Source organism: Berghia stephanieae, chromosome 14 (genome assembly GCF_034508935.2).
Source record: "Berghia stephanieae isolate SIO BIC M18660-M18661 chromosome 14, UCSD_Bste_1.3, whole genome shotgun sequence".
In the NCBI taxonomy this organism is placed as follows: Eukaryota; Metazoa; Mollusca; class Gastropoda; order Nudibranchia; family Aeolidiidae; genus Berghia; species Berghia stephanieae.
In genome coordinates, this window is record NC_088373.1 from 1,356,020 (window position 1) to 1,383,224 (window position 27,205).

At 34.9% G+C, this 27,205-nt stretch overlaps 1 protein-coding gene across 1 annotated transcript; it reads right to left on the reverse strand.

Annotated features, from left to right (window-relative positions):
- On the reverse strand, positions 1-26,219 carry LOC144960066 (uncharacterized). The gene is made up of 4 exons (XM_078893016.1): positions 26,098-26,219; positions 6,519-6,537; positions 3,740-4,072; positions 1-168 (listed from the first exon to the last, which is right to left on the reverse strand). Exons 1-4 carry the CDS (start codon positions 26,217-26,219, stop codon positions 1-3), a joined length of 642 nt encoding a protein of 213 aa, XP_078749142.1.
- Positions 26,220-27,205: the final 986 nt, after the last annotated feature.

Sequence of the window (27,205 nt, forward strand, 5' to 3'; positions counted from 1 at the left end):
TCATCCTGGTATTCGATCAGTTCTCAGTTCCGTCGTGTCGTATGAGATCCATAAGTATGTATCATGCCCGTCCTCTATCATTAAAGGTTCACAGTTCTTGTTAAAGGTCCATTTAATAGGACGAGGATTTGAGCGACTGTTTAGCGTATACTGCCAAGTCTTGACACCCTAGAAATGAGATGGAATTTAAAGTACATTGTTTGAAATATATAGATATAAAAATAGAAATATATATAAATAGATATAGATATAAAATTTGAATAATAGAAATGTTATAGATAATGTGCGCTATGTGATCTTGTGGTATGACACTCGCATTTGGATCGGAATGTCCTGGGTTCCGAAGGCCTCGTTCGTCGCACAGTTGAGTCCTTAGAAAAGACTCTTTACTCACATTCTCTCACCGTACTCAGGTGTAAAATGAGTACCTGGCCGTTTACAGCGTTGTGTCTGAAAAAATGGTAATATCGCCGACCAGGCGTCATGTCACGTCTTACATGTTAAGTGTTGCTGTTAACCAGGGACGCCTTATAAAGCGCTTTGAGGACGTTAAGTGGATATTGCGGTATATAAAAGCTGAAGGTTTTTTTTAAAACGTTTTAAAAATTTTTAAAGAGACAAAGACCATCTTCTTCAAACCAATGCTATAAATCATACATACAGCATATTTGTTACTAGTTTTGAAACGTACAAATAATTATAAGACGTTTTATTCCATAATCAACACGGTAGGGCAATTATTTCAAAAGTTATTCAATTTTGAACTTTGGACTTTTTTTTGTCGCATTTCAGTTGGATCAAAATTCCATATTCAGATCCCACTGATAGCTTAAATCTCTCCTTACCGACCATGTTCAAAATTTCTTTCTGAAATGTCACACATCAACACACAAAATATATCGTTAAAGTCAAGTTTATAACGCAACCATAACATGCTATTGTGCGGCTATGTGGTCTAGTGGTATGACACTCGCTTTCGGATCGGAAGGTCCTGGGTTCGAGCCTCGCTCGGCGCATAGTTGAGTCCTTGGAAAAGACTCTTTACTCACATTCTCTCACCGTACTCAGGTGTAAAATGAGTACCTGGTCGTTAACAGCGTTGTCTTTGTCCGAAAAATTGTAATATCGCCTAACAGGCGTCATGTCTCGTCCTACATGTTAAATGTTGCTGTTGACCAGGGACCCCTTGTAAAGCGCATTGAGCACGTTAAGTGGGTATTGCGCTATATAAATGCTCAATTATACAAAATGTTGTTTTTTTAAAAGCCTTACAAATATATTTTCTATATAATTTTTAAACTTTATAAAACAAATTTGAATAAGAAAACTGTCGTTTGTATCGTGACAAAAAATACGATTTTCCATCACTTGGTAAGGAGAGGGTTAAATTATAATCGTAAACAACTCATATTTCTTGAACTAAGACTACACTACACAGATAAATCACCCAATATTTTCAGGACTGTGACTTTATTAAAGCATCAGAAATTATTCCACTAACATGACCCAAATATCAATCTTGCGCAATATTTAAATATCATACAAAACCGCAAAAACACAATTTTTTGAAAATCCACGACAAATTCAAATAAAGTCATATAGTGTTTCATTCATCTTCTTTTGTTGATAAAGGGGAAACCCGAACCGTTCATTTGATCAATCTTTTGTAATTAAATTGAAGCTTAAATTCAATTTCACAAAATTATTTATTACAGACTTAAGTAAATCTTCAAAAACAATCTTCAAAAAACAATTAAATACTCTTCATCAAAATAAAATTAATCAACTAAAATTAAGAAAAATAACATTTTCACCAATCTATCTCAGCTTTAATTTGATAGCCAAAACAAAATGAGGAATAAAAGGGAATTACACAGTAACTTTATAGACATTTAGAAATGGAGATACAGTCACTTTTAAAAACCCAATCATACCTAAGCTTAATTGCAGTATTGACAAACAAATAAAATGGTTTATTTAAAAAACATTAGTAACATTTGTATTTGGGTCATCCCGAGATAAGGTACGATAATATAAGATAATAATAAGATAAGATATATTTTATTCATCCGTGTATGGAAATTATAATTCTGTATCACAACACAATTCGCTGATATATAAAAGAAATATCAAATGTAAAGAAATTAAATAAAAATTGGCAAAGAATGTTGGAATTTCCGTGAATCAAGGTGTCGGGCTGTTTGGAATAGCTACATAGAGATTTTAAAGAGGATAATTAATTTAGTGGTATAGATAGAACGAAGATGACGTCACTAAAGCTTTTGTTATTGTATTTTGCCATCCGCGTTTGTGAGTGATTCTCACTAAACTGTATTAACCAGACTATAAAAGTTCATGGTTACACACAGTTTTGTGTGTTGGACCGTTATACTTCCGGATGGCAATGTTATGAGCTTCTTAGCCAAGAGCATACTATCTATATCCTGATTAGTTTCCAAAATGACAACAATTGTCAACGTGCTAAGACGTGATCGTGGGAACGGAAAGTCAAATTGTCTTTAACAATATGTTGCCAACTACAAAATCATAACTACCTTTTAACTCTCTCCATACTTACTATTTTCCGAATTTTCCTCAAAACGTTATTCATTATCACACAACATACTATAGAATTATAAAACTCTAACTCAAAGGGAATAAGAACTATAAAACCAATTTTAAAATGCTATATATTTTGTTAAGTACTTATATAACTATAACAACAGTATTGTTCAAATTGTTTGATATAAAGATAAATCTGAATGAGAAAAATGTTGGTTGTATCGTAACGGTTTTGACGATTTTCCTTTTGATAGTTCGAAGATGACGTCACACAGGTCTTTGTTATTGTTTTTTGCCCCCGCGTTTATGAGTAATGCTCACTGAACTGTATTAACCTGACTATAAACGTTCATGAATACACACAATGTTGTGTGTTGGTCCGTTATACTTCCGGATGGCAATGTTATGAGCTTCTTAGCCAAGCGCAAACTATCTATAGTTGGTAAGGAGAGGGTTGGCAGGGAAATGGACGCGCTCCTGACCGCATCTTGCATAAGGCAATGGACATGATCTTTATTAACTTTCCATGTCCTCGAGGTCATTGGTCACATTGCAAAATGTGCTCAAAGTGACCTACATAGTGAAAAGCGTTCACCGATCTTGAACTATCTAACATTACGATTGGACATTGTGTTCAGCTTGACACACGGGTGTGTTTACAACTTTCATAAACAAAGCAGCATGTTTACATTTGTTCAGAAATGTCCAATCGTTGGACAGCAACAAATCACGTGATTAATGACTCGGTTGGACGAAATTATGAATATAGATCACTCCCATTGAATAGTAGGTCTATCTTAAAATGAGTATTTTGGGAAATGTTATTTCAAAACTATTGATTTGAAATTAGCTTTATTTCATCTCACGATATAATATGTGACCCATCGACTCAAAACGGTATTATGTCGGAACGAACCAGATGCTTAAAAGCCGAATTAAATGTTAAACTGGTCAAAAATTTAAATTGTTGGCATTAGCACCCTAGAATATGGTATCCATTCTTCTCAATAAAGCATACAAACTCAACACAAGTCTGATATTTCTGTCTATAAATACAATTTTCAACATCTTAACCATCCCGACTTAATACCGTTTGAGGCGAAGGCTCACGTATAATTGGAATTTGTTTCCATTGACTTTTCTATCGCATCAATAGTATACTATAGGTTTTTCTTACCTTTACATTTTTGGAAGGGGGAAAAACTCGTGTTGCATTGTCAGGGACACACCGATTCATAAAGCTGTTTTCTGGAAAATTATAATCATAAATGCAGGCATTTTTTCCAGAGAAATAAACGATCCTCTTCGTAACATCAAATAACTCATCGTGGGATAACCATTTTATAGAGATTTTGCCCGCAGAGTAGTTAGCATGGACTGTGAACTGATTAAAGTATTTTGAATAAAGTAACCCCGAAAACGTGTCTTTCAGACAACATGTACTTTGTCCAAGAACCGACGGCAAGGTGGCAATGGCCAAGACAACGATCAGGACTTGCATTTTTGGAATCTGTGGATGTAAAAATGAGGTACTAGAAAACACAGCGTCAAGTATGTGACCCCTCGTCTCAAAACGGTATTATGTCGGGATGGACCAGATGATATAAAGTCAAATTATAGTTAAACTGGTCAAAAATATAAAACGTTGGTATTTAGCACAGTAAAATATGATATTCCTTCTCCTCTATAAAGCACATAAACTCAACTTAAGAATCATATTTCTGGCTACAAATTCCATTTTCAACAGCTTAATCATCCCGACTTAATACCGTTTTGAGAAGAGGGGTCACGTATGTGATTGTTTGAAATGAATAACGGGTAATTTTCATCAAATTATATCATTCTCGGAAGTGCAAGGTTCGAAATTATTCAAAAACTAATGCTTTTGACATAGATTTATTTTTATTCTGTCCTAACCTCACTCCACACGTTTAATTCAATCTATTGTTTAATACATTACAATAATAGTTGTGTTTATTCGCCTTAAAGTCGTCCTTCTCTCATGTCATCCTTCATTCGTCGAGTCCCATTCGTTGTATTTTCTTAAAAAATGTTTTTTAATTGAGCTTTTATATAGCGCAATATCCACTTAACGTGCTCAAAGCGCTTTACAAGGGGTCCCTGGCCAACAGCAACACATAACATGTAGGACGAGACATGACGCCTGTCTGGCGATATCACAAATTTTTGGGACTGAGACAACGCTGTTAACGGCCAGGTACTCATTTTACACCAGAGTACGGTGAGAGAATGTGAGTAAAGAGCCTTCTCCAAGGACTCAACTATGCGCCGAGCGAGGCTCGAACCCAGGACCTTCCGATCCGAAAGCGAGTGTCATACCACTAGACCACATAGCCGCACCTTACAATAATAGTTGTGTTTATTCGCCTTAAAGTCGTCCTTCTCTCATTTCATCTTTCATTCTTAGAGTCCCATTCGTTATATTTTCTTCACATAAGGCAAACTCCAAAAACAGCCAAATCATTTATTGTCTGTGTAAATCAAATTAAAGCTTCTACTCCGTTATATCATTGTTATTAATTTCCTCGAGATGCATTACATTTATTGGCAAAATGTACCACTTTCTTGTAAATAATAATAATAATAATAATAATAATAATAATAATAATAATAATAATAATAATAATAAAATTAATATAATATAATAATAATAATAATAATAATAATATAATAATAATAATAATAATAATAATATATAATAATAATAATAATAATAATAATAATAATAATAATAATAATAATAAAAATAATAATAATAATAATAATAATAATAATAATAATAATAATAATAATAATAATAATAATAATAATAATAATATATATATAATAATACAACATAATAATAATAATAATAATAATATAATAATAATAATAATAATAATAATAATAATAATAATAATAATAATAATAATAATAATAATAATAATAAAATAATAATAATAATATAATAATAATAATAATAATAATAATAATAATAATAATAATAATAATAATAATAAATAATAATAATAATAATATATAATAATAATAATAATAATAATAATAATAATAATAATAATAATATAATAATAATAATAATAATAATAATAATAATAATAATAATAATAATAAATAATAATAATAAAATAATAATAATAATAATAATAATAATAATAATAATAATAATATAATAATAATAATAATAATAATAATAATAATAATAATAATAATAAATAATAATAATAATAATAATAATAATAATAATAATAATAATAATAATAATAAATAATATAATAATAATAATAATAATAATAATAATAATAATAATAATAATAATAATAATAATAATAATAATAATAATAATAATAATAACAATAATAATAATAATAATAATAATAATATAATAATAATAATAATAACAAAATAATAATAATAATAATAATAATAATAATAATAATAATAATAATAATAATAATAATAATAATAATAATAATAAAACAATAATATAATAATAATAATAATAATAATAATAATAATAATAATAATAATAATAATAATATAATAATAATAATAATAATAATAATAATAATAATAATAATAATAATAATAATAATAATAATAATAATAATAATAATAATAATAATAATAATAATAATAATAATAAATAATAATAATAATAATAAAATAATAATAATAATAATAATAATAATAATAATAATAATAATAATAATAATAATAATAATAATAATAAATAATAATAATAATATAATAATAATAATAATAATAATAATAATAATAATAATAATAATAATAATAATAATAATAATAATAATAATAATAATAATAATAATAATAATAATAATAATAATAATAATAATAATAATAATAATAATAATAATAATAATATAATTGCATTAATCTATCACATAAAAATGCAATCTGTAACTATAAATTACTTTGTGCATATGGCTAAACCTGGCAAAAAGAAATACAACAAAGAAAACATTTTGATATTACGTCTCCCATATTATGTGATAGTTATGATGAAATAATTCTCATTCAACTCCTCCCATTGGAAAACCCTATCATTAGTAAATACGTAATCGTTGAAAAATGATTTGAACTGTTGAATAAAAACATGATTCAACGATTGCAGAATGTTTTCACGCATTTTATTGGCTTGGATACAGGTTGAAATGGTGTGCTGCTTGGTCGTCTTTAGGGAATGAGATTAGCGGAAGAGTAGCGTCCCTTGATTGGACGTCACCCATAGTCTGTGACGTCACCGGCGGAAAAAGCTATTAGAGAGAGAACGTCATGTTGGTTGGAGAGACGCATGCGCACAAACAACATGACGTTCTCTCTCTAATAACTTTTCCGCCGGTGACGTCACAGACTATGGGTGACGTCCAATCAAGGGACGCTACTCTTCCGCTAATCTCATTCCCTATAACAAGATTTTTGTGCGTATAAATACATCTGATTAAGAAACGAGGGTGCAGGCACCGATGTAAGACTAGCGCCTTTCTCTACACACTAGTTCAGATCTTCAAATACATCCAACCCTATCGTTTTGGGGGTTAAATTGTCATATGTGACCCTTCGCCTCAAAAAAGTATTAAGTCGGGTTGGTTAAGATGTTGATAATTGAATTTATAGCCAGAAATATCAGACTTGTGTTGAGTTTGTATGTTTTATTGAGGAGAATGGATACCATATTCTAGGGTGCTAATGCCAACTATTTATATTTTTGACCAGTTTAACATTTAATTCGGCTTTTAAGCATCTCGTTCGTTCCGACATAATACCGTTTTGAGACAATGGGTCACAATATTTGCTGTGCAGTCGAAGAAAACTAAGTGATAAGAAATCCATCACTCATTGTAGCTGTTGTATCTGGGCCTGCTACCCCTTCCCCTAAAGAAAAACCCACAATAATATTTTTTTTTTAATATCGGTCATAGCCTTTAACTTGATGAGTATGGAATTGTTTTGGAGGACCAAGAGGTACCAGTGAGGCTATGTGGTCTTGTGGTATGACACTCGATTTCAGATCGGAAGTTCCTGGGTTTGAGCCTCGCTCGACACATAGTAGAGTCCTTAGAAAAGGTTCTTTACTCACATTCTCTCACCGTTCTCAGGTGTAAAATGAGTACCAGGCCGTAACACCGTTGTCTCTGTTCGAACAAAAATATGTGTAATATCACCTAACAGGCGCCATGTCCCGTCCCACATGTTACGTGTTGCTGTTGGCTAGGGACACCTTGTAAAGCGCTTTGAGCATTTTTACTGGATATTGCACTATATAAAAGCTCAATTTTTAATAATTTTTTTTAAGCAATGGAAGTTTTTAAAACTCACACGAGAGATACCGTACCCACTGACCTTTGTACAACACAATCTGTCTATCACAGTTATGAACTAAGGGATGCAACTGAGTAATATATTAAATGGTATAATTAACTTGGTTAAGTCCCTTATATTGATATCATCACTAATCCAAAACTGTTACTGTTAGAACTGTATTCTTGTTACTGCAACACATTTTACCGGATCAAGAAATAAACATCCAGCTCGGCAATCTTATAGATAGTTCGAAGATGACGTCACTCATGTCTTTGCTATTGTTTTTTGCCATCCGCGTTTATGAGTAATGGTCACTGAACTGTATTAACCTGACTATAAACGTTCATGGATACACACAGTTTTGTGTGTTGGTCCCTTATACTTCCGGATGGCAATGTTATGAGCTTCTTAGCCAAGCGCATACTATCTATAGTCAAAACATTAACAACTGCAGAATATTTGTGAACCTCCGCCTCGAAACGGTATTAAGTCGGATTTTTCAATTTTGGGTTTTTGGTACCCAATCATAGCTTATTTTATGCTTTAAAATTTGATACCAATTTTATAAAATTCTGATTCTTCATTGCCGAAATATGACCGTTTGAAGTAGGGAGAGTGTAAAAACCAAGTTTTGAGAAAATCGACTATGATGTGAGGCACCATTTTCACGCACAGTCAAATCAATGGGCAAATATAACTCCTTAGATACGGGCATTGGAAATTTGACGAGAATAGTAAAATTGGCAGAGACGTCAATTTTCAATTTGACTCACAGGAATTTCAGGCACCGCTCGCAGGAATTTCTATGCCGAAAGAGGAATTTCCTCACACACAAAAAATGGAATTTGGATGGTATTTGGTATCGTGTTTAAATATTGTATAGATCTAAATAGATAACTGATTAGAACTATATTATGATATAAAAACACAATGCCAAATACAGCCCCAAAGTTTCCTTATTTCAAATGAAGTTCCAAATCCTAATGATAGTGAGGATGATGTTGTGTTGGTGGTGGTTGCAGTAGTAGTAGTAGTAGTAGTAGTAGTAGTAGTAGTAGTAGTAGTAGTAGTAGTAGTAGTAGTGGTGGTAGTGATGATGATGTGGTGGTGGTGGTGGTTGTAGTTGTAGTAGTGGATGTGGTTGTCGTAGTAGCGATGATGTGGTGTGGGTGGTTGTAGTAGTAGTAGTGATGATGTAGTGGTGGTGGTTGTAGTAGTTATGATGATGTGGTGGTGGTGGTGGTGATGGTAGTGATGGGGACGGTGATGTGGTGGTTGTTGTGGTATGGTGGTAGGGATGGTAATGTGGTGGTTGTAGTAGTGGTGGTAGGGAAGGTGATGTGGTTATAGTAGTAGTGGTAGTGATGGTTGTAGTAGTATTGATGATGATGTGGTGGTGCTGGTAGTAGGAGAGGTAGGGATGATGATGTGGTGATGGTGGTGGTTGTAGTAGTAGTGGTAGTGATGATAGTGTGGTGGTGGTGGTTGTAGTAGGAGTGGTAATGATAATGATGTGGTGGTGGTGGTTGAAGTAGTAGTGGTAGTGATGATGTGGTGGTGGTGGTGGTGATCGTAGTGTGTGTGCGTGTGCGTGTGTGTGTGTGTGTGTTTGAGAGAGAGAGAGAGAGAGAGAGAGATAATGGCTGTAGTAGTAGTAGTAGTAGTAGTAGTAGTAGTAGTAGTAGTAGTAGTAGTAGTAGTAGTAGTAGTAGTAGTAGTAGTAGTAGTGGTAGTGATGATGATGTGGTGGTGGTGGTGGTTGTAGTTGTAGTAGTGGAACTGGTTGTAGTAGTAGCGATGATGTGGTGTGGGTGGTTGTAGTAGTAGTAGTAGTAGTAGTAGAAGTAGTAGTAGTAGTAGTAGTAGTAGTAGTAGTAGTAGTAGTAGTAGTAGTAGTAGTAGTTGTAGTAGTAGTAGTAGTAGTAGTAGTAGTAGTAGTAGTAGTAGTAGTAGTAGTGATGATGTGGTGGTGGTGGTGGTTGTAATAGTAGTGGTAGTGATGACGATGTGGTGGTGGTGGTTGTAGTAGTAGTGGTAATGATAATGATGTGGTGGTGGTGGTTGAAGTAATAGTGGTAGTGATGATGTGGTGGTGGTGTGGTAGTGGTGGTTGTAGTGTGTGTATGTTTGGTTGAGAGAGAGAGAGAGAAAGAGAGAGAGAGAGAGAGAGAGAGAGAGAGAGAGTGCTAAAAAGTGCCTCTAGTGATACGTAGAGCAACATGAACTTTAAAAACTAACGAGACTATAGTTTGAGATTAAAGTATTTGTGATTAGCTATTATTGGCAAGTACAGGAAGGTGAACATGAAATATAATCCAGTGAGCGCAATATATATAGATAGTATGCAGATGACGTCACTCAGGCCTTTGTTATTGTTTTTGCCATCCGCGTTTGTGAGTTGTTCTCACTAAACTGAATTAACCAGACTATAAAAGTTCATGGTTACACAGAGTTTGTGTGTTGGTCCGTTATACTTCCGGATGGCAATGTTGTGAACTCCTTGGCCAAGCGCATTCTATCTATATTATATGTGTGTTTGTGTGTGTGTGTGTTTGTGTGAAGAGAGAGAGAGAGAGAGAGAGAGAGAGAGAGAGAGAGAGTGATTTGAGCTAAATGTGTTTGAAGGGTTTTTACGGCGCTGGCAACACGCTGGAGATGACGTAAAACAACCTTGGGTCAGCTTGCCTCGAATGTTTACACAATAAAAATGAAATAACTTTTTGTCGTCCATTTCAAAATTTTCCTATCTTAAAAACCTTGTATCTCAACTAATACTGATTGTCACAGTAAAGGTTGTTCACAATTATCTTATTAAATTTTATTTTATTAAGAACTGAATTCATCTCACTCCAGTTATATTTCTGTAGGCTTAGATAAACTTTACCTTCTAATATTAGATCGTCTTTCCTTTTATAGCCTTCCCTCGAATTAATTTCTAATTAGTGAATACTTTTCTTTTACATTCTGTCACGTAGCCACTTATTATAAAAGCTGATAGGTCTAACATTCTACACTCACTTCTCTCCACAATCTATGCCGGACGGCCAGTCGCTCTATTCCTTATATATACTGGAAGATTTTTATCTTTTGGGACTTTGTAGATATTATATCTACACCATTAAGACGCCGGAGCTTTTAACTTTGATTGTATAATCTTCAAGGATCAAACTCGAGCCCGCTGTCAAAGGATTACATATTAACCCATTACCAATTGCCTGGAAGTGGAATTTTACGAGTCCGATCCTGTTATCAGAGGAATAGATCATCCAAGCCCATCAACTGCCTGGAAACGTAAACTTACGAACCTGACATATTATCATAAGTTACGTAATATATTCACATCTCTATTTGTAACTGCTACGATCACTGTTTATCTCTTTTAATTAAATTTCATCATTATTTTTATTTCATTGTAAACAAATCGTTAATTGTTTTTCATTTTATAGTAACTAGTAAATTCTGGGGCCTCATTCTACATATATCTTTATGCATAGTCGAGTAGCTCTTTATTCACTTGAGACCATGACATTTTGGAGGGGACACATATAAAGAATTGAATTTATTTAGTTACATATATCTATTTCATCTAACTTTAAAGTTTAAATTGTAAAACTCTTAATTGCCCCACTTGATCATATTTTAACTGAACTCCCTATTTTCAGGATTAATTATTTTTTTTCTTTTTCATTTCTTCATTTAAATGGAATAGCAATTTATCCATTCATTCTTTCATTCAAATTGAATAGCATTTTATTGATTCATTTCTTCATTCATTCATCCATTCATTCGTTTATTCACTCATTTATTCAATCATTCATACATTTATTCCTCCCTTCATTCTTTCATTCATACATTATCCATTCATTCATTCATCTATTCACTCAGTTTTTCATTCATTCATTCATTCCTTGTCCACGTTGTTATTATATCACTCATTTCATTTTGTTGTTTGCCTCATTCATGAATTGTTTTCAATATGTTTACATTCCATAACGATTCATTCACCTATCATCCAATCACTCAGTGTTGTGAACACATTTTGGAACTATTGTAAATCTTACGATATTTTATTGTTTTGTATTTCAGACATCACTGTTAAACACTCTTCAATGCCTAATTACAATTGTTGAACAACCATTGAACAAGAGAGAGGTCCCAGCCACGAACTGAGTTGGTAAATATATCCTTCATTATTCTCTTTTACATGAGTTGGGCATCACATAGTAACTATAGACATCGTGATTTGTTTTGCATAGTGATTTGTTTTAAATGCATTTTTGGCATATTACTGTTACCGAAAACCACTTATATATTATGTTCTGAAAAGTAAGTCTTTAAAAACTAAATAATAATAAAAGGAGTCTACTAGCCGTCGTGTTATATTTAGTGATAGATAACTTGGGATTATTTTGGCATCCTATTATTGTTATCACACTCTAGTATATTAGCGTCATTGCGAATAATTGTACACAAACTAACGACGAGTCACACACATTGGTGATACATTTTTCGTAGTAACATAGTTTAGAGTACACGCGATTGACACATTGTTATTGACACAAGTCATAATAACTCCGCATTGTATTGACACATTGCTTTATAAGATATAACGATAAAAGGCATCGAATTCAACATACATAATACGTTGAAATAAGAGAGAGAGATTTCTAACAATAGAACAGTTCATTCCAGTAAGTGTAAATAAATAAAACAGTCAGTAACAGTAACCTGTCAATATAATATATATAAAATATCGTAACTAATTTATTGCAAAAATGGAAGCATATAAAAGATACTTAAGTCTCGCAAAGGACTTAGAAATACCCCAGAAAAGAATATTTTCATGGTGCGAAGAGAAAATAAAAGAAGAAAAAGAAGAAAGAATTCGTAGAGAAGAAAATGAAGAAAGAATTCGTAGAGAAGAAAAAGAACACGAAGAAAGAATTCGTAGAGAAGAAAATGAAGAAAGAATTCGTAGAGAAGAAAAAGAACACGAAGAAAGAATTCGTAGAGAAGAAAAAGAACACGAAGAAAGAATTCGTAGAGAAGAAAATGAAGAAAGAATACGTAGAGAAGAACGAGAAGAAAGAGTCCAAGAAAGGGAACTAAAAAGACAAATAGCTTTAGCAGAAGAAGAAACCAAAAGGACCCAAATGATGCTGGAAATTGAAAAAACAAAAACCGGTCATGAAAGAAAACATAATAATAGTGATAAATTTTTCGTGAAACTTCCACGCATGCCAACATACGATGAACGCTCAGACTGTCTAGAATCCTTCCTACACCGATTCGAAGTTCAGGCTAAAGGTTATCGTTGGCCAGAAAGCAAATGGGCCACAGCCTTGATTAACTGCTTATCTGGAGAACCGCTAAAAGTTTTCTATACCTTAACAACTGAAGATGCAGATGACTATGGTAAAATTAAAGACGCTCTACTAAAAAGATTTAGATTAACGGAAGATGGTTACCAGGAAAGGTTTCACACTGCAAAACCGGAAAGTGGAGAAGACTTTAATACATTCGTGAACCGAATTACTCAATTTCTAAATCGGTGGCTTGAGTTGGCAAACGTAAAACAAGACGACTTTGCAGGCCTTTACTGTCTCACGCTGAAGAATCGAATCTATCAAGCTTGCAACCCAGATTTAGTCGCATTCTTTAAAGAGAGAAAGCCAGAAAACTTGGACAAATTAAAAATCTACGCAGAAAACTTTAACAGCGCACATCCATTGACACCCCTTAGCAGAACATTGAAGGAACCATACTACGCTGCCGCTGCTCAGAGTCCATGTACACCTAAAGTTCAATACTCAAATAGAACGAGCCGATCAATCACTCGGATCACGCAAGTGAAAGAAGATGATCATAGTAACAAACCATGAAACAAACAGTTCAATAGAGACCATAGCCGACCCTATCAAAACAAAACAAGAAATAGCACTGACAATAATACTGAGTATAAGAAAACCAACAAACCTATAATTAAATGTCAATATTGTGGAATGAAAGGCCACACAGCAGACAAATGTTACAAAATCGTGGGATATCCAAAAGAAACTGCAAATGCATCACTCCAAACAAGTGTAAACAATCAGACACGAGTAATGTCAGGAGAAAATATAAATGTGTATTGCGTGAAAGGTATGTCACTTTTAACACAAACTCACAAGTCAGGATCGCTATTTTTTGTGAAGGCAAAGCTAATGGAACTGATTGCAAAATATTGAGAGACACAGGATGCAGTACAGTAGGAATAAAAGCATCTTTGATCAATGACGAAGACAAAACTGGAAAAAACGGTACAATGCATCACATTCAGTGGCACAGTCGAAACCTTTGAAACAGCTAATGTGTACATAGAAACCCCATACTATACAGGAATAGTGGAATGCTGTATACTTCCCAACCCCGTCGCTGATGTTATTGTTGGCAATATAAAAGGTCTTAAAGACAACCCAACAGATGTAAAAGAATGGTCATTAACCCAAGAAACAGCTTGTCTAGCAGAAACAAGAAAGATGACTAAGACAACAGAGAAGCCAATGACTATTTCTCTTGAACCACAACAATTTGACAGGAACACGTTCATTGAAGAACAGAAAAAGGACCCGACTTTAACATCATATTTCAATATCGCAAACAAAGGGACGAAATCAAAAGTTGAATACATCATTGAAAAAGATATTCTGTTTAGGTTACATAGGAAAAGAAACAAAATAGCTAAACAACTGGTCACGCCGAGTATTTACAGAAACAAAATCCTTGGAATAGCGCACGATTCAATAACTTCTGGACATCTTGGGAGCTCTTCCACATTGAAGAGAATATCCGAGAATTTCACATGGCCTGGAATTACTAAAGACGTCCGAGAATATGTGAAATCTTGTGACACATGCCAAAGAAGAGTCGCAAAAGGCAGAATACCGAGATTGCCATTAGAGACAACCCCAGTTATTGAAAAAGTTTTTCAAAAAGTTGCAATTGACATTATAGGCCCTTTAACAAAATCAGATAGAAACCATACACACATACTAACACTAGTCGATTACGCAACCAGGTGGCCAGAAGCGATAGCATTGAAATCAACTACATCGGATCACATAGCTGAAGCATTGATGACAATTTTTACTAGAATAGGCATACCAAATGAGATACTGTCGGACAATGGACCCCAATTTACATCACATATGATGCATGAAACCATGAAACTCATGAGAATCCAACACTCATTCACAAATCCCTACCACCCCCAAGCAAATGGTCTTTGTGAAAGATTTAATGGCACTCTAAAGAATATGTTAAGAAAAGTGTCAGCAGAAAAACCAGATGATTGAGACAGATACTTACCAGCAATCCTATTTGCATATAGAGAAATACCCCAAGAATCTACAGGCTACTTCCCATTTGAGTTGATGTATGGACGATCACCTCGCGGCCCGATCAATATAGTAGCCGACATTTGTAAAGGGAATGAGGAGGACAATAACGAAATTATGTTTGCTTACGAATATGTAAGAAACCTGAAAGACAGAATAGAGGACACGTGTAAGCTAGCACAGGAATCCGTCACTAAAAAAGCAGAGAAATACAAGGAATACTCTGATCGCAAAAGCAAATCAAGAAAATTTGAGATCGGTGACAAAGTACTAATACTCTTACCCGATGACTCGAGTAAACTTTTAGCTACATGGAAAGGACCATTCAAGGTATTAGCAGTACGATCTGGTGTTAATTACGAGATTCAAATTAACAACACAACAAAGACATTCCATGCAAACATGCTAAAAAATATTTTGATAGAGACAGATTATCACAACCAATATTTAACCATGTTGAAGCTGCAAATGTAGGATTAATCATCGAAACTCACAGCGATGATGTCGAACTACAACACACCCCACAACACGGTAACTCTAAAAATAGTACAATTAATGACGTCACAATCAATCCTCAACTAAACGAATGTCAGAAACGAGAAATCAGGTCATTATTAGAAAAGTACCAGTCAGTCTTTACAGACGCACCCGGACATACAACATTAGTGGAACACGACATAAAGTTAACCACATCTACCCCTATCAACGTGAAAAACTATCCTATTCCATCTCACGCACGAGAACAAGTTGAAAAGGAAGTTAAGGATATGCTAGATACAGGAATAGTTAGATATTCTTCAAGCCCATACTCATCACCAATAGTAGTAGTGAAAAAGAAAGACGGATCGATAAGGCTATGTATCGACTTTCGCAAATTAAATGAAGCAACAGTGTTTGATGCAGAACCAATACCAAATCAAGAGAATTTATTTGCTGCCTTATCTCAAGCAAAATACATGACTAAATGTGATCTTTCTAGAGGATACTGGCAGATTCCACTGAAAGAATCATGTAAGAAATACACAGCATTTCAATCACCATTAGGATTGTTAGAATTTAACTATATGCCATTTGGATTATCGACAGCCGCATCGACATTCCAAAGAATGATGCGTATGTTATTAAAAGACATCCCGTCTACACTCTCATACTTCGACGACGCATGTATTTTCTCAAACTCATGGACTGATCACATGACAACCTTAGAATTAGTGCTTGAAGCATTAAAACGTAATTCTTTAACAACAAAACCGTCAAAAACAAGCATTGTATTTTACGAAATTGATTTTCTCGGTCATACCGTTGGTCATGGGACACAGACACCCGAGACAGAAAAACAAACAAAAATCGCACAATTGCAACCACCTAAAACAAAAAAAGAAGTACGCAAAGTACTTGGGCTCCTAAATTTTTACAGGAAATACATTTACAACTTCGCGCACATCGCGACACCGCTAACAAATCTGACAAAGAAAGGGTCACCGAACAAAATTGTTTGGACAGAAGCGTGTCAGAATAGCTTTAATCAATTAAAGGCATTACTCTGTTCAGAACCAATTCTTAAATTACCCGTCATGTCAAAAGAATTTGTTATAAGAACTGACGCGTCTGATAAGGGCATCGCAGGTGTACTATTACAGGAGCATGAGGGAACTCTAATGCCTTGCTTATATGCAAGCAGAAAATTATTGGACAGAGAATCACGATACTCTGTAATAGAGCGTGAAGGACTGGCCATCGTCTTTGCTTTAAAGACATTCAGCAGATATCTACTGCTAAAAGAGTTTGTGGTCGAAACGGACCATAAACCACTCACGTACATAAGAAATAACAAAATGAATAATAGTAGAGTACTAAGGTAGAGTCTATTTTTGCAAAATTACTCTTTCAGTATCTCTCACATACCAGGCTGTGAAAATATTCACGCCGACCTACTTTCTCGATTAGTGTAAACACGTGAGAAGGGTATAACTTAACCTCCCATGCATACTGTTAGTTACCTCGCAAATTATGCCAAATCAGAACGCACAATTTCGATAATTTTATTTGTAGACATGATGACCCAACTTAATGTAACATAGAGTATTGTTTGGATATATATACCATACCCATTCATGATTTGGGAAATCTTCTCTTTATCTATTATTATTATGAATTTTCACTCATTTATGATTAATAATTGAAATGTCAATATTCCATTTACATTTTCATTCATTTCATTCAGTAAATTACCTTCATATCATCGACTTAAATCATGCTTCATTGCCATCACTATTGTTTATCACAATGATTTGTAATCACATTGCCATCATGTTGTTCATCACAATGATTTGTAATCACAATCTTTCATTGTTATTGTCACCCATTCATATACCTACGTTAATATAAACATTTCCATGTCTAGTTAATAAATAATTTAATTGTAGCACAAATCATAACAATGGATTAATGCTAGAGTATCATGATAGTAAATTTACTTCCGTTTGTAAAATCTATCTTTCCCATAATGGTTAAAGAGTATATTTTAAACGTGGGTGGGGGGTGTCACAGTAAAGGTTGTTCACAATTATCTTATTAAATTTTATTTTATTAAGAACTGAATTAATCTCACTCCAGTTATATTTCGGTAGGCTTAGATAAACTTTACCTTCTAATATTAGATCGTCTTTCCTTTTATAGCCTTCCCTCGAATTAATTTCTAATTAGTGAATACTTTTCTTTCTACATTCTGTCACGTAGCCACTTATTATAAAAGCTGATAGGTCTAACATTCTACACTCACTTCTCCCCACAATCTATGCCGGACGGCCAGTCGCTCTATTCCTTATATATACTGGAAGATTTTTATCTTTTGGGACTTTGTAGATATTATATCTACACCATTAAGTCGCCGGAGCTTTTAACTTTGATTGTATAATCTTCAAGGATCAAACCCGAACCCGCTGTCAAAGAATTACACAATAACCCCTTACCAATTGCCTGGAAGTGGAATTTTACGAGTCCAATCCTGTTATCAGAGGAATAGATCATCCAAGCCCATCAACTGCCTGGAAACGTAAACTTACGAACCTGACATATTATCATAAGTTACGTAATATATTCACATCTCTATTTGTAACTGCTACGATCACTGTTTATCTCTTTTAATTAAATTTCATCATTATTTTTATTTCATTGTGAACAAATCGTTAATTATTTTTCATTTATAGTAACTAGTAAATTCTGGGGCCTCATTCTACATATATTTTTATGCACAGTCGAGTAGCTCTTTACTCACTTGAGACCATGACACTGATCTCTCATAGTGGTTCTATATCATACATTACAGGGTTTTTCATATTTTACAACATATGTAATTTTCATGCTTTCAACCCTGATTTGCACAATTCAAGAGTTTTTTTGACCTAATTCCCCCTACTATTAGAGGAAGTACGATTTCAAAATGCTAAAAGTTAGAGAATGGTTTATAATTTGAAAGTACAGTTTTGAAACTATGTGAAGCCGGGTGAGCAGGGAACGAAATATCAAGAAACAGGATGAGAGAGAGGAAGAGAAAGAATAAGAGAGTAAGATACTCACACACACACACACACACACACACACGTGAGAGAGTGAGAGAGAGAGAGAAAGAGGAGCGAGAGGGGTAGGAGAGAGAGACAGACAGCTTGTGCATTAAGAGGGTGGGAGGGAAAGATTGAAGCCTGACTGTATAATTGTTTGTGTGTGTGTGTGTATGTGTGTGTGTTGGTGTGTGTGTTTGTGTGTTTGTATATGTGAAAGAAACAAAAGGGAGACGGATAGAGTGAGGTAGGCATGAAGAAAGGGATGGAGGCGGAGCAAAGATTTGTAGGCATAGTTTAAGAAAGCATCTATTTGTTTCAAAGTAAGTCATAGTCAATCAACTGGAAACGTATTGGCCAATGAGATTGCAATTAAAGAAATGGGTATGGTCAAATTATTCATTGCATTGTTTCCATTTTGAGTCAGATGACAGCTTGAGGAGGAGGGATTGGGGCTTATTGTGCAATGACTTACATGAAAACATGTTATTGAATCTCTCAAGTTTTTCTTAGGGTCCACTCACATTGTTGATTGTCTAAAAAGACCCCCCACCCCTCTCTTTCGGTATACAAAGAAAGCACGACAAAACGAACATCTCTCTCTCTCTCTCTCTCTCTCTCTCTCTCTCTCTCTCTCTCTCTCTCTCTCTCTCTCTCTCTCTTGTTGTCCCTCTCTCCTTTTCATCTATCTATCTATCTATCTATCTATCTATCTATCTATCTATACATCTATCTCATCTATCTATCTATCTATGTATCTATCTATCTATCTATCTGTCTATATATCTACCTATGTATTTATCCATTAATAGGTCTGTCTCTCTTTCTGTTTGTCTATCCATACATTTAGCCTTTTTCCTTTTTAGTTACACGTATATCCATCGGCAGTTTATTGATTGTTGAAGGCTCTATTTACTATTCTGCTTTTGTATTTAAAATTAAATTTTTATCCTACAACAATCTCTGTACGTATAAGATGGACAACTGTTGTTCTATTAAAGTCTTATGTTTTTTTGTTTTTGTTTTTTTAAAAAGGGTTTTACGGCGATTGCAACACATTAAGGTCAAATCAGCGCTAGTAAAAAGGAAGAAAATGGAATAGTAATAAGTTCTAGAATTACAATTAAAGCAACCAAGAAAAAGTAAGACAAAGGAGAATTGGATCAAATAGAAAACAGATGTAGATTCCAAGAGCAAACTATCGAAGTACTTAGTTTGAGATCACATAAAAGTCTCATCCAGACACAAGCACAGGTCCCCACTAAGAGGAATACACTCAAATGTTTACAAAGCATATATAATATAAACAAAACAGAATACATTGCATAACAGAGAGATGATTTACAAGGAAAAAAATATCATCTCCCAAAACTAACTATACATCTGTTTCCCTTCTCACCAAGGGTATCCGGTCAGGGCCAGGACAAAACCAAGTAAACTCATTCCAAGACAAAGACAGAAAGCTAGTTGGAAAACAAGTTGGAAAACAGATATAGGGGGATAGAAGACAGTAAGTACCTCCCTGCCCACTATGGGAGGTCAGGAACCCCACCCAATTAAAATCTTAGCATGTCCTATATTTTCATGAATAAAGAAAGAGGGACAAAGGACCCTCACCTCGGTCATTAACCAATGCAACTAGACAAAGAAATAATAGCACGTGGTGTGGATCAAAATGCACAAACACACACATATGTAACACACGCATGCTGACGTCATGACAAGTTGTCCGGGCATTTTAATGGCCAACAGGCGCAAGTAATGATCGTTGACCAATCAGAATCATTCATTTGTAAAGTGGTCAGGGAAAAACCTAGACTTGTTTACAGTTTTTAGAGTTCATTATTGGTTGAACCATGAAATTGTGGAAACAGTCATGCTTTCTCTGAGGTAGATAAAGACACGCCCTTTGCTGTGATATCTTACATGGTATTGATGGAGAAAAGACTTAATATTACTAAGTCTTGGAAATGGTTGCTCTCTGAGAGAAAGTCAACTCTCGTTTTGAATGTGTTATTGATAGTTGCTTTTTTAAACTTTAAATTATATAACTTATCCTCAATATATATGTTGAATTATTACGTCTACATGTATAAAAATGATTGTAGTTTCTGAAACAACCAAAAACTGAAATTTGATAATTTTGACCATTCCCATTTTAAACCGGTTTTCTTCGTTTTCAATATCCCGACTTAATACCGCTTCGAGGCGTAGGGTCACATTTAACGGTATTAAGTCGAGATAGTTAAGATGTTGAAAATTGTATTTATAGCCAGAAATATCAGACTTGTGTTGAGTTTGTATGTTTTATTGAGGAAAATGGATACCATATTATAAGGTGCTAATGCCAACAATTTATATTTTTGACCAGTTTGACATTTAATTCGGCTTTTAAGCATATGGTTCGTTCCGACATAATACCGTTTTGAGACGATGGGTCACATTTACAAGAAAAATTTAAGGTTCAACATCTAATAATTGTACCTTAAATTTCTCCTAATTTTCATCGTTTCTTCACAATTCCGTAAAACCGGTGAAAACTCAATGATTCAATGGTATGAAAACAAACAACATATGGGACTAGTGGGTTCTGACCGCTAAGGATGGGCGGTAATTGATATCAGTACCGAAGATCTCAACACGTACTTGGTACTTTAGACGCTTAATCTATATAGATCTATGTCAATACTGAGAAAAGTGTAGATAAAAGTGAAATTCTTGTCTTTGATATTTGTTTCGGAAACTGATTTTTGAAATTCAAAAAATAAACTAGAACAAACTTTTATCGCCTAAAATGTGAAATGGTATCATTTAAAAAAACAAAACACAGACATACTTTGACGACTTGCAATGCCTTTAGAGGACAAAATTTAAAACAAAAGATTCTCTATTCAACGAAATGTGAATAATATTATATTATACCAACTCAATCTCGGATTTTGTAAAGGTAAAATAACGTTAAGATCCATTGGATTTCGTCTGAAAGTTTCAAAGTTCTTCAATATCGATCAGTAATGAATGTATTTAGTCGACAGTCTTTTTGGTTCTGCTCAGCACCGATAAGTGTGACGAAAAATAGGGAATTCCTTGGAAGGTACTTTCTTACAGGTTTTGATGATGAACCAAACATTTTCTAAAATGATCACTAGAGATGACTTGATTTCATTGCAAAATGAAGCATTTTACAAATTATTGGTTACGATCTATCTAAGAAAATTACTCTGAAGAGACGAATATAAGGTATTCTTTCAGCTATGTGGTCTAATGGTATGACACTCGCTTTTGTATTGGAAAGTCCTGGGTTCGAGCCTCGCTCGGCGCATAATTGAGTCCTTGGAAAAGGCTCTTTACTCACATTCTCTCACCGTACTCGTGTGTAAAATGAGTACTTGACCGTTTACAGCCTAACAGGCGTCATGTCCCGTTCTAAATGTTAGATGTTGCTGTTGGCCAGGGTCCCCTTGTAAAGCGCTTTGAGCACTTTTAGTGGATATTGCGCTATATGAAAGCTCAACGCTAAAAACAAGGTATTATTTCACTGGTTGGCATTGATCAAATTCGTTATATTTTTCATCGTGAGTTATTTTGCGCGATAAAAGAGTATTAACTCATTTAATATGTCCAAAACCGTCAAAAAATCCTATATTAAAAACTTGAGCTTTTATATTGCGCAATATCCAATAACGTGCTCAAAGCGCTTTACAAAGGATTACTGACCAACAGCAACGCGCAGAACGTAACATGTAGAACGAGGCATGACCCATGTTAGGCGATATTACAATATATTTCTTTCGACAGAGATAACCTTGTACTCATTTTAATTTTACACCTGAGTACGGTGGGAGAATGTCAGTAAAGAGCATTTTCCAAGGACTCAACTATACGCCAAAGCAATGCTCAAACCCAGGAGCTTCCCATCCGAAAGCGAGTGTCATACCACTAGACCACATAGCCGCACATGTTATAATGAATTTAAAAACTGGAGATAAAATAGACATAGATTTATCATAATATCAATGTGACCATTCATTTTAATGTAAGAAGCGGTTGTTCACAACACTAAATTCCCGAAGATAAACAGAATAATAAAGGGAGAGGAAAATATAGTGAGAAGATACGTAGCTATCGTTATGTTATAGATAGAATGCGCTTGGCCAAGGAGTTCACAACATTGCCATCCGGAAGTATAACGGACCAACACACAAACTCTGTGTAACCATGAACTTTTATAGTCTGGTTAATACAGTTTAGTGAGAACAACTCACAAACGCGGATGGCAAAAACAATAACAAAGGCCTGAGTGACGTCATCTTCTAACTATCTATAGATAGAATGCGCTTGGCCAAGGAGTTCACAACATTGCCATCCGGAAGTATAACGGACCAACACACAAAATCTGTGTAGCCATGAACTTTTATAGTCTGGTTAATACAGTTTAGTGAGAACAACCCACAAACGCGGATGGCAAAAACAATAACAAAGGCCTGAGTGACGTCATCTTCTAACTATCTATAGATAGAATGCGCTTAGCCAAGGAGTTCACAACATTGCCATCCGGAAGTATAACGGACCAACACACAAACTCTGTGTAACCATGAACTTTTATAGTCTGGTTAATACAGTTTAGTGAGAACAACTCATAAACGTGGATGGCAAAAAGCAATAACAAAGACCTGAATGACGTCAACTGCATTCTATCTATAGCCTGATACTGAAATCCAAAAGGACTGGCAGTTTGACGTCATTATTTTGTTTTTGCACCGTCTAGTGAGTTGTCGTTAGTGGAGCTCATGGAAACAAGTTATTTCATCGGTTGAACTATTGAATACAACTCACGATATGTTTTGTTTTCTTTTGTGGCAAAAGACTGGCATTTTGACGTCATTTTTTGGTCAGTGTCAGGCCATAACTTAACGAAGGCCACGGTAGATGTGACTCATATATTATAGATAGTTCGAAGATGACGTGACTCAGGTCTTTGTTATTGTTTTTTGCCATCCGCGTTTATGAGTAATGCTCACTTAACTGTATTAACCTGACTATAAACCTAATTATTTGTGACTTATCGTCTCAAATCGGTATTATGTCGGAACGAACCATATGCTTAAAAGCCGAATTAAATGTCAAACTGGTCAAAAATATAAATTGTTGGCATTAGCACCCTAGAATATGGTATCCATTCTCCTCAATAAAACGTACAAGATATGAAGTGAGTAGAAAAGTGCCAGAAGACAATAGAGAATAAATTTTTTTTTTTTTCGCGGCGGTGGTGGGGTTTGAACCTGCGACCTTATTGGTACGACAACTCCGCCTGGCAGGTGAGAGCGTGGCTCTACCGTGTGAGCTATCCACGAACACAAAATATTCGTTTCAAACCCAAAGTCATTTCTAGATCCCCCTCTCACCCACTTCTTGAGATCGCCGATTCGTTCGCCACCATCGCGAAGTAATTTTGACCAGCAGTTAAGCTTAATAGCCAATATTCTCATCACAAACATATAACATAGAAACGATTGAGACATTGAGTATGCTCCGGTGTATGGGGTGAATTTTTAATTCAGAAAAGTGAGTGGAGCAGGCACTTATGTTGGTAACAACAAGATATGAAGTGAGTAGAAAAGTGCCAGAAGACAATAGAGAAAAAAAAAATTTTTATTCTCTATTGTCTTCTGGCACTTCTCTACTCACTTCATATCTTGTTGTTACCAACATAAGTGCCTGCTCCACTCACTTTTCTGAATTAAAAATTCACCCCATACACCGGAGCATACTCAATGTCTCAATCGTTTCTATGTTATATGTTTGTGATGAGAATATTGGCTATTAAGCTTAACTGCTGGTCAAAATTACTTCGCGATGGTGGCGAACGAATCGGCGATCTCAAGAAGTGGGTGAGAGAGGGATCTAGAAATGACTTTGGGTTTGAAACGAATATTTTGTGTTCGTGGATAGCTCACACGGTAGAGCCACGCTCTCACCTGCCAGGCGGAGTTGTCGTACCAATAAGGTCGCAGGTTCAAACCCCACCACCGCCGCGAAAAAAAAAATTTTTTATTCTCTATTGTCTTCTGGCACTTTTCTACTCACTTCATATCTTGTTGTCACCAACATAAGTGCCTGCTCCACTCATTTTTCTCAATAAAACATACAAACTCAACACAAGTCTGATATTTCTGGCTATAAATTCAATTTTCAACATCTTAACCATCCCGACTTAATACCGTTTTGAGGCGAAGGGTCACATTTATCGAATTTTTTTTTCAGAAATAAAGAGTTTCTAATAATTATCTTAACGATTACAATTAAAATGCAATGACGGCCAAGTTTCTGTATTCTTTCGAGAAATACAAATGATTTCTATTTTAGAAGAAAGACCATCACTGTAATACTCTAACAACAGTCGTAACGTCACTTCCTTGCTAATGGCGCATGGTAAATTAGTAACACTGGCTCTAAACTATCGGAACAATGGCGGACGCCCGTATGAAATATTTCTCCGACGAGCATATACGCGTATCCAGAGGGGAAAAAACCCAATAAATCTGATCATGTTTTGACTTTTACATATTCTGATCACAAGACATATGAAAAGTCCTAGCCAGCATGAAGAATAAAAAGTACATATTTTCTTTGTTTAGAACCAAGATGGCCGCCGTTGCCGGGTGGCGTGACATCAGACTACTGAATCCAATTATGATTTGTTATGGCTGTGGTGATAGATATCATCCATGGTGGCTTGTACTCTTGAGCACGTTGCCGGTCAGCTGTCTCCACGAATCATGATCCTCTGCCGTGCGCAGATAGATAAACTAAAACTAAATTGCATGAGAGTATAATTCTTTATCATCAATATTATTAAATTCTCATTAATAAATTATTATTAACACATACGTACTGAAATCATAGTCCGTCCCCACGAAAAGTGAACATAAGGCAAAGGCGAACTTGTTAATGACGAAGGATTGTTCCCGGGCCTTGATTTTGGTCACGTATGACTTGCTGCATATCAACACATTGCAATTATATAAATATATTATCGTCAACGTACAATTCATATAATTGTTTGTACACACACCCTCTCTCTCTCTCTCTCTCTCTCTCTCTCTCTCTCTCTCTCTCTCTCCCTCCTCTCTCTCTCTCTCTCTCTCTCTCCCTCTCTCTCTCTCTCTCCCTCTCTCTCTCTCTCTCCCTCCTCTCTCTCTCTCTCTCTCTCTCTCTCACACACACACACATACACACATACACACACAAACACGTGCATGGCATGCATTGCCCCAATGAAGCCCACGCACGATCTTTGGTCTACAATGTGATTATCCTCAAACCGAGGTCTGCTTATTTTAATGTCTCTTAATCCAAAGCGTGATGGCCCCATCGTTGTAAAGGACCTACACTCAAACCAAAGCAAGATGGGGATGTCTATAGTTTTCGTTATATATATTATATATATTATATTTCGTTATAGATAAAATGCGCTTGGCCAAGGAGTTCACAACATTGCCATCCGGAAGTATAACGGACCAACACACAAACTCTGTGTAACCATGGACGTTTATAGTCTGGTTAATACAGTTTAGTGAGAACAACTCACAAATGCGGATGGCAAAAACAATAACAAAGGCCTGAGTGACGTCATCTTCGAACTATCTATATCACCTGTCCGTGTCCTCGGGGTCATTGGTCACATTGACAAATTTGTTCAAAGTGATCCACTTAGTGAAAAGTGTTCACAATTTTTGAAATATCTAACATCACGATTGGTCATTTTGTTCAGCTTGACACATGAGTATGTTTACAACTTTCATAAACAAAGCAGCGTGTTTACATTTACTAAGAAATATCCAATCCTTGGACAGCAACAAATCATGTGATCGATGACTTGGATGGACTAAGACATGAATATAGATCGCTCCCATTGTTTCCATTATAAAAAATATTTGCGTTTGGTTATCAGAGCTGCCAATATCTATATGCATGTTGTCTCGTACCCAATGTCAAATAAATATTTATGTGGAGATCAAGAGGAGGCACTGGACGACTGCAAACAGACTAAGGTCTAACAGAGATCAACCTTCATCTGTGTGGCATTTCCACATGTCCTACAGTCACACGTTCCGGCAAATAATCCGAAACGGCAGAGCATCTGGTTGAGCGTTGTTGTATTGTGGCGAGGCTACCTGGCGTGTTCACGGCTGTACACGAATGCGGCAACGAGTAGATAGAACATCATAAGATTGTAGTGGGAGACTCAACCATTGCATTCTGATACCACCAGCTTCTCAGGCCGATCGAGAACCGCATCAACTGGTTTCACAATAAATTCTTGCGGGATGGAAGTCTTAACTTCAAGTATTCGACTTC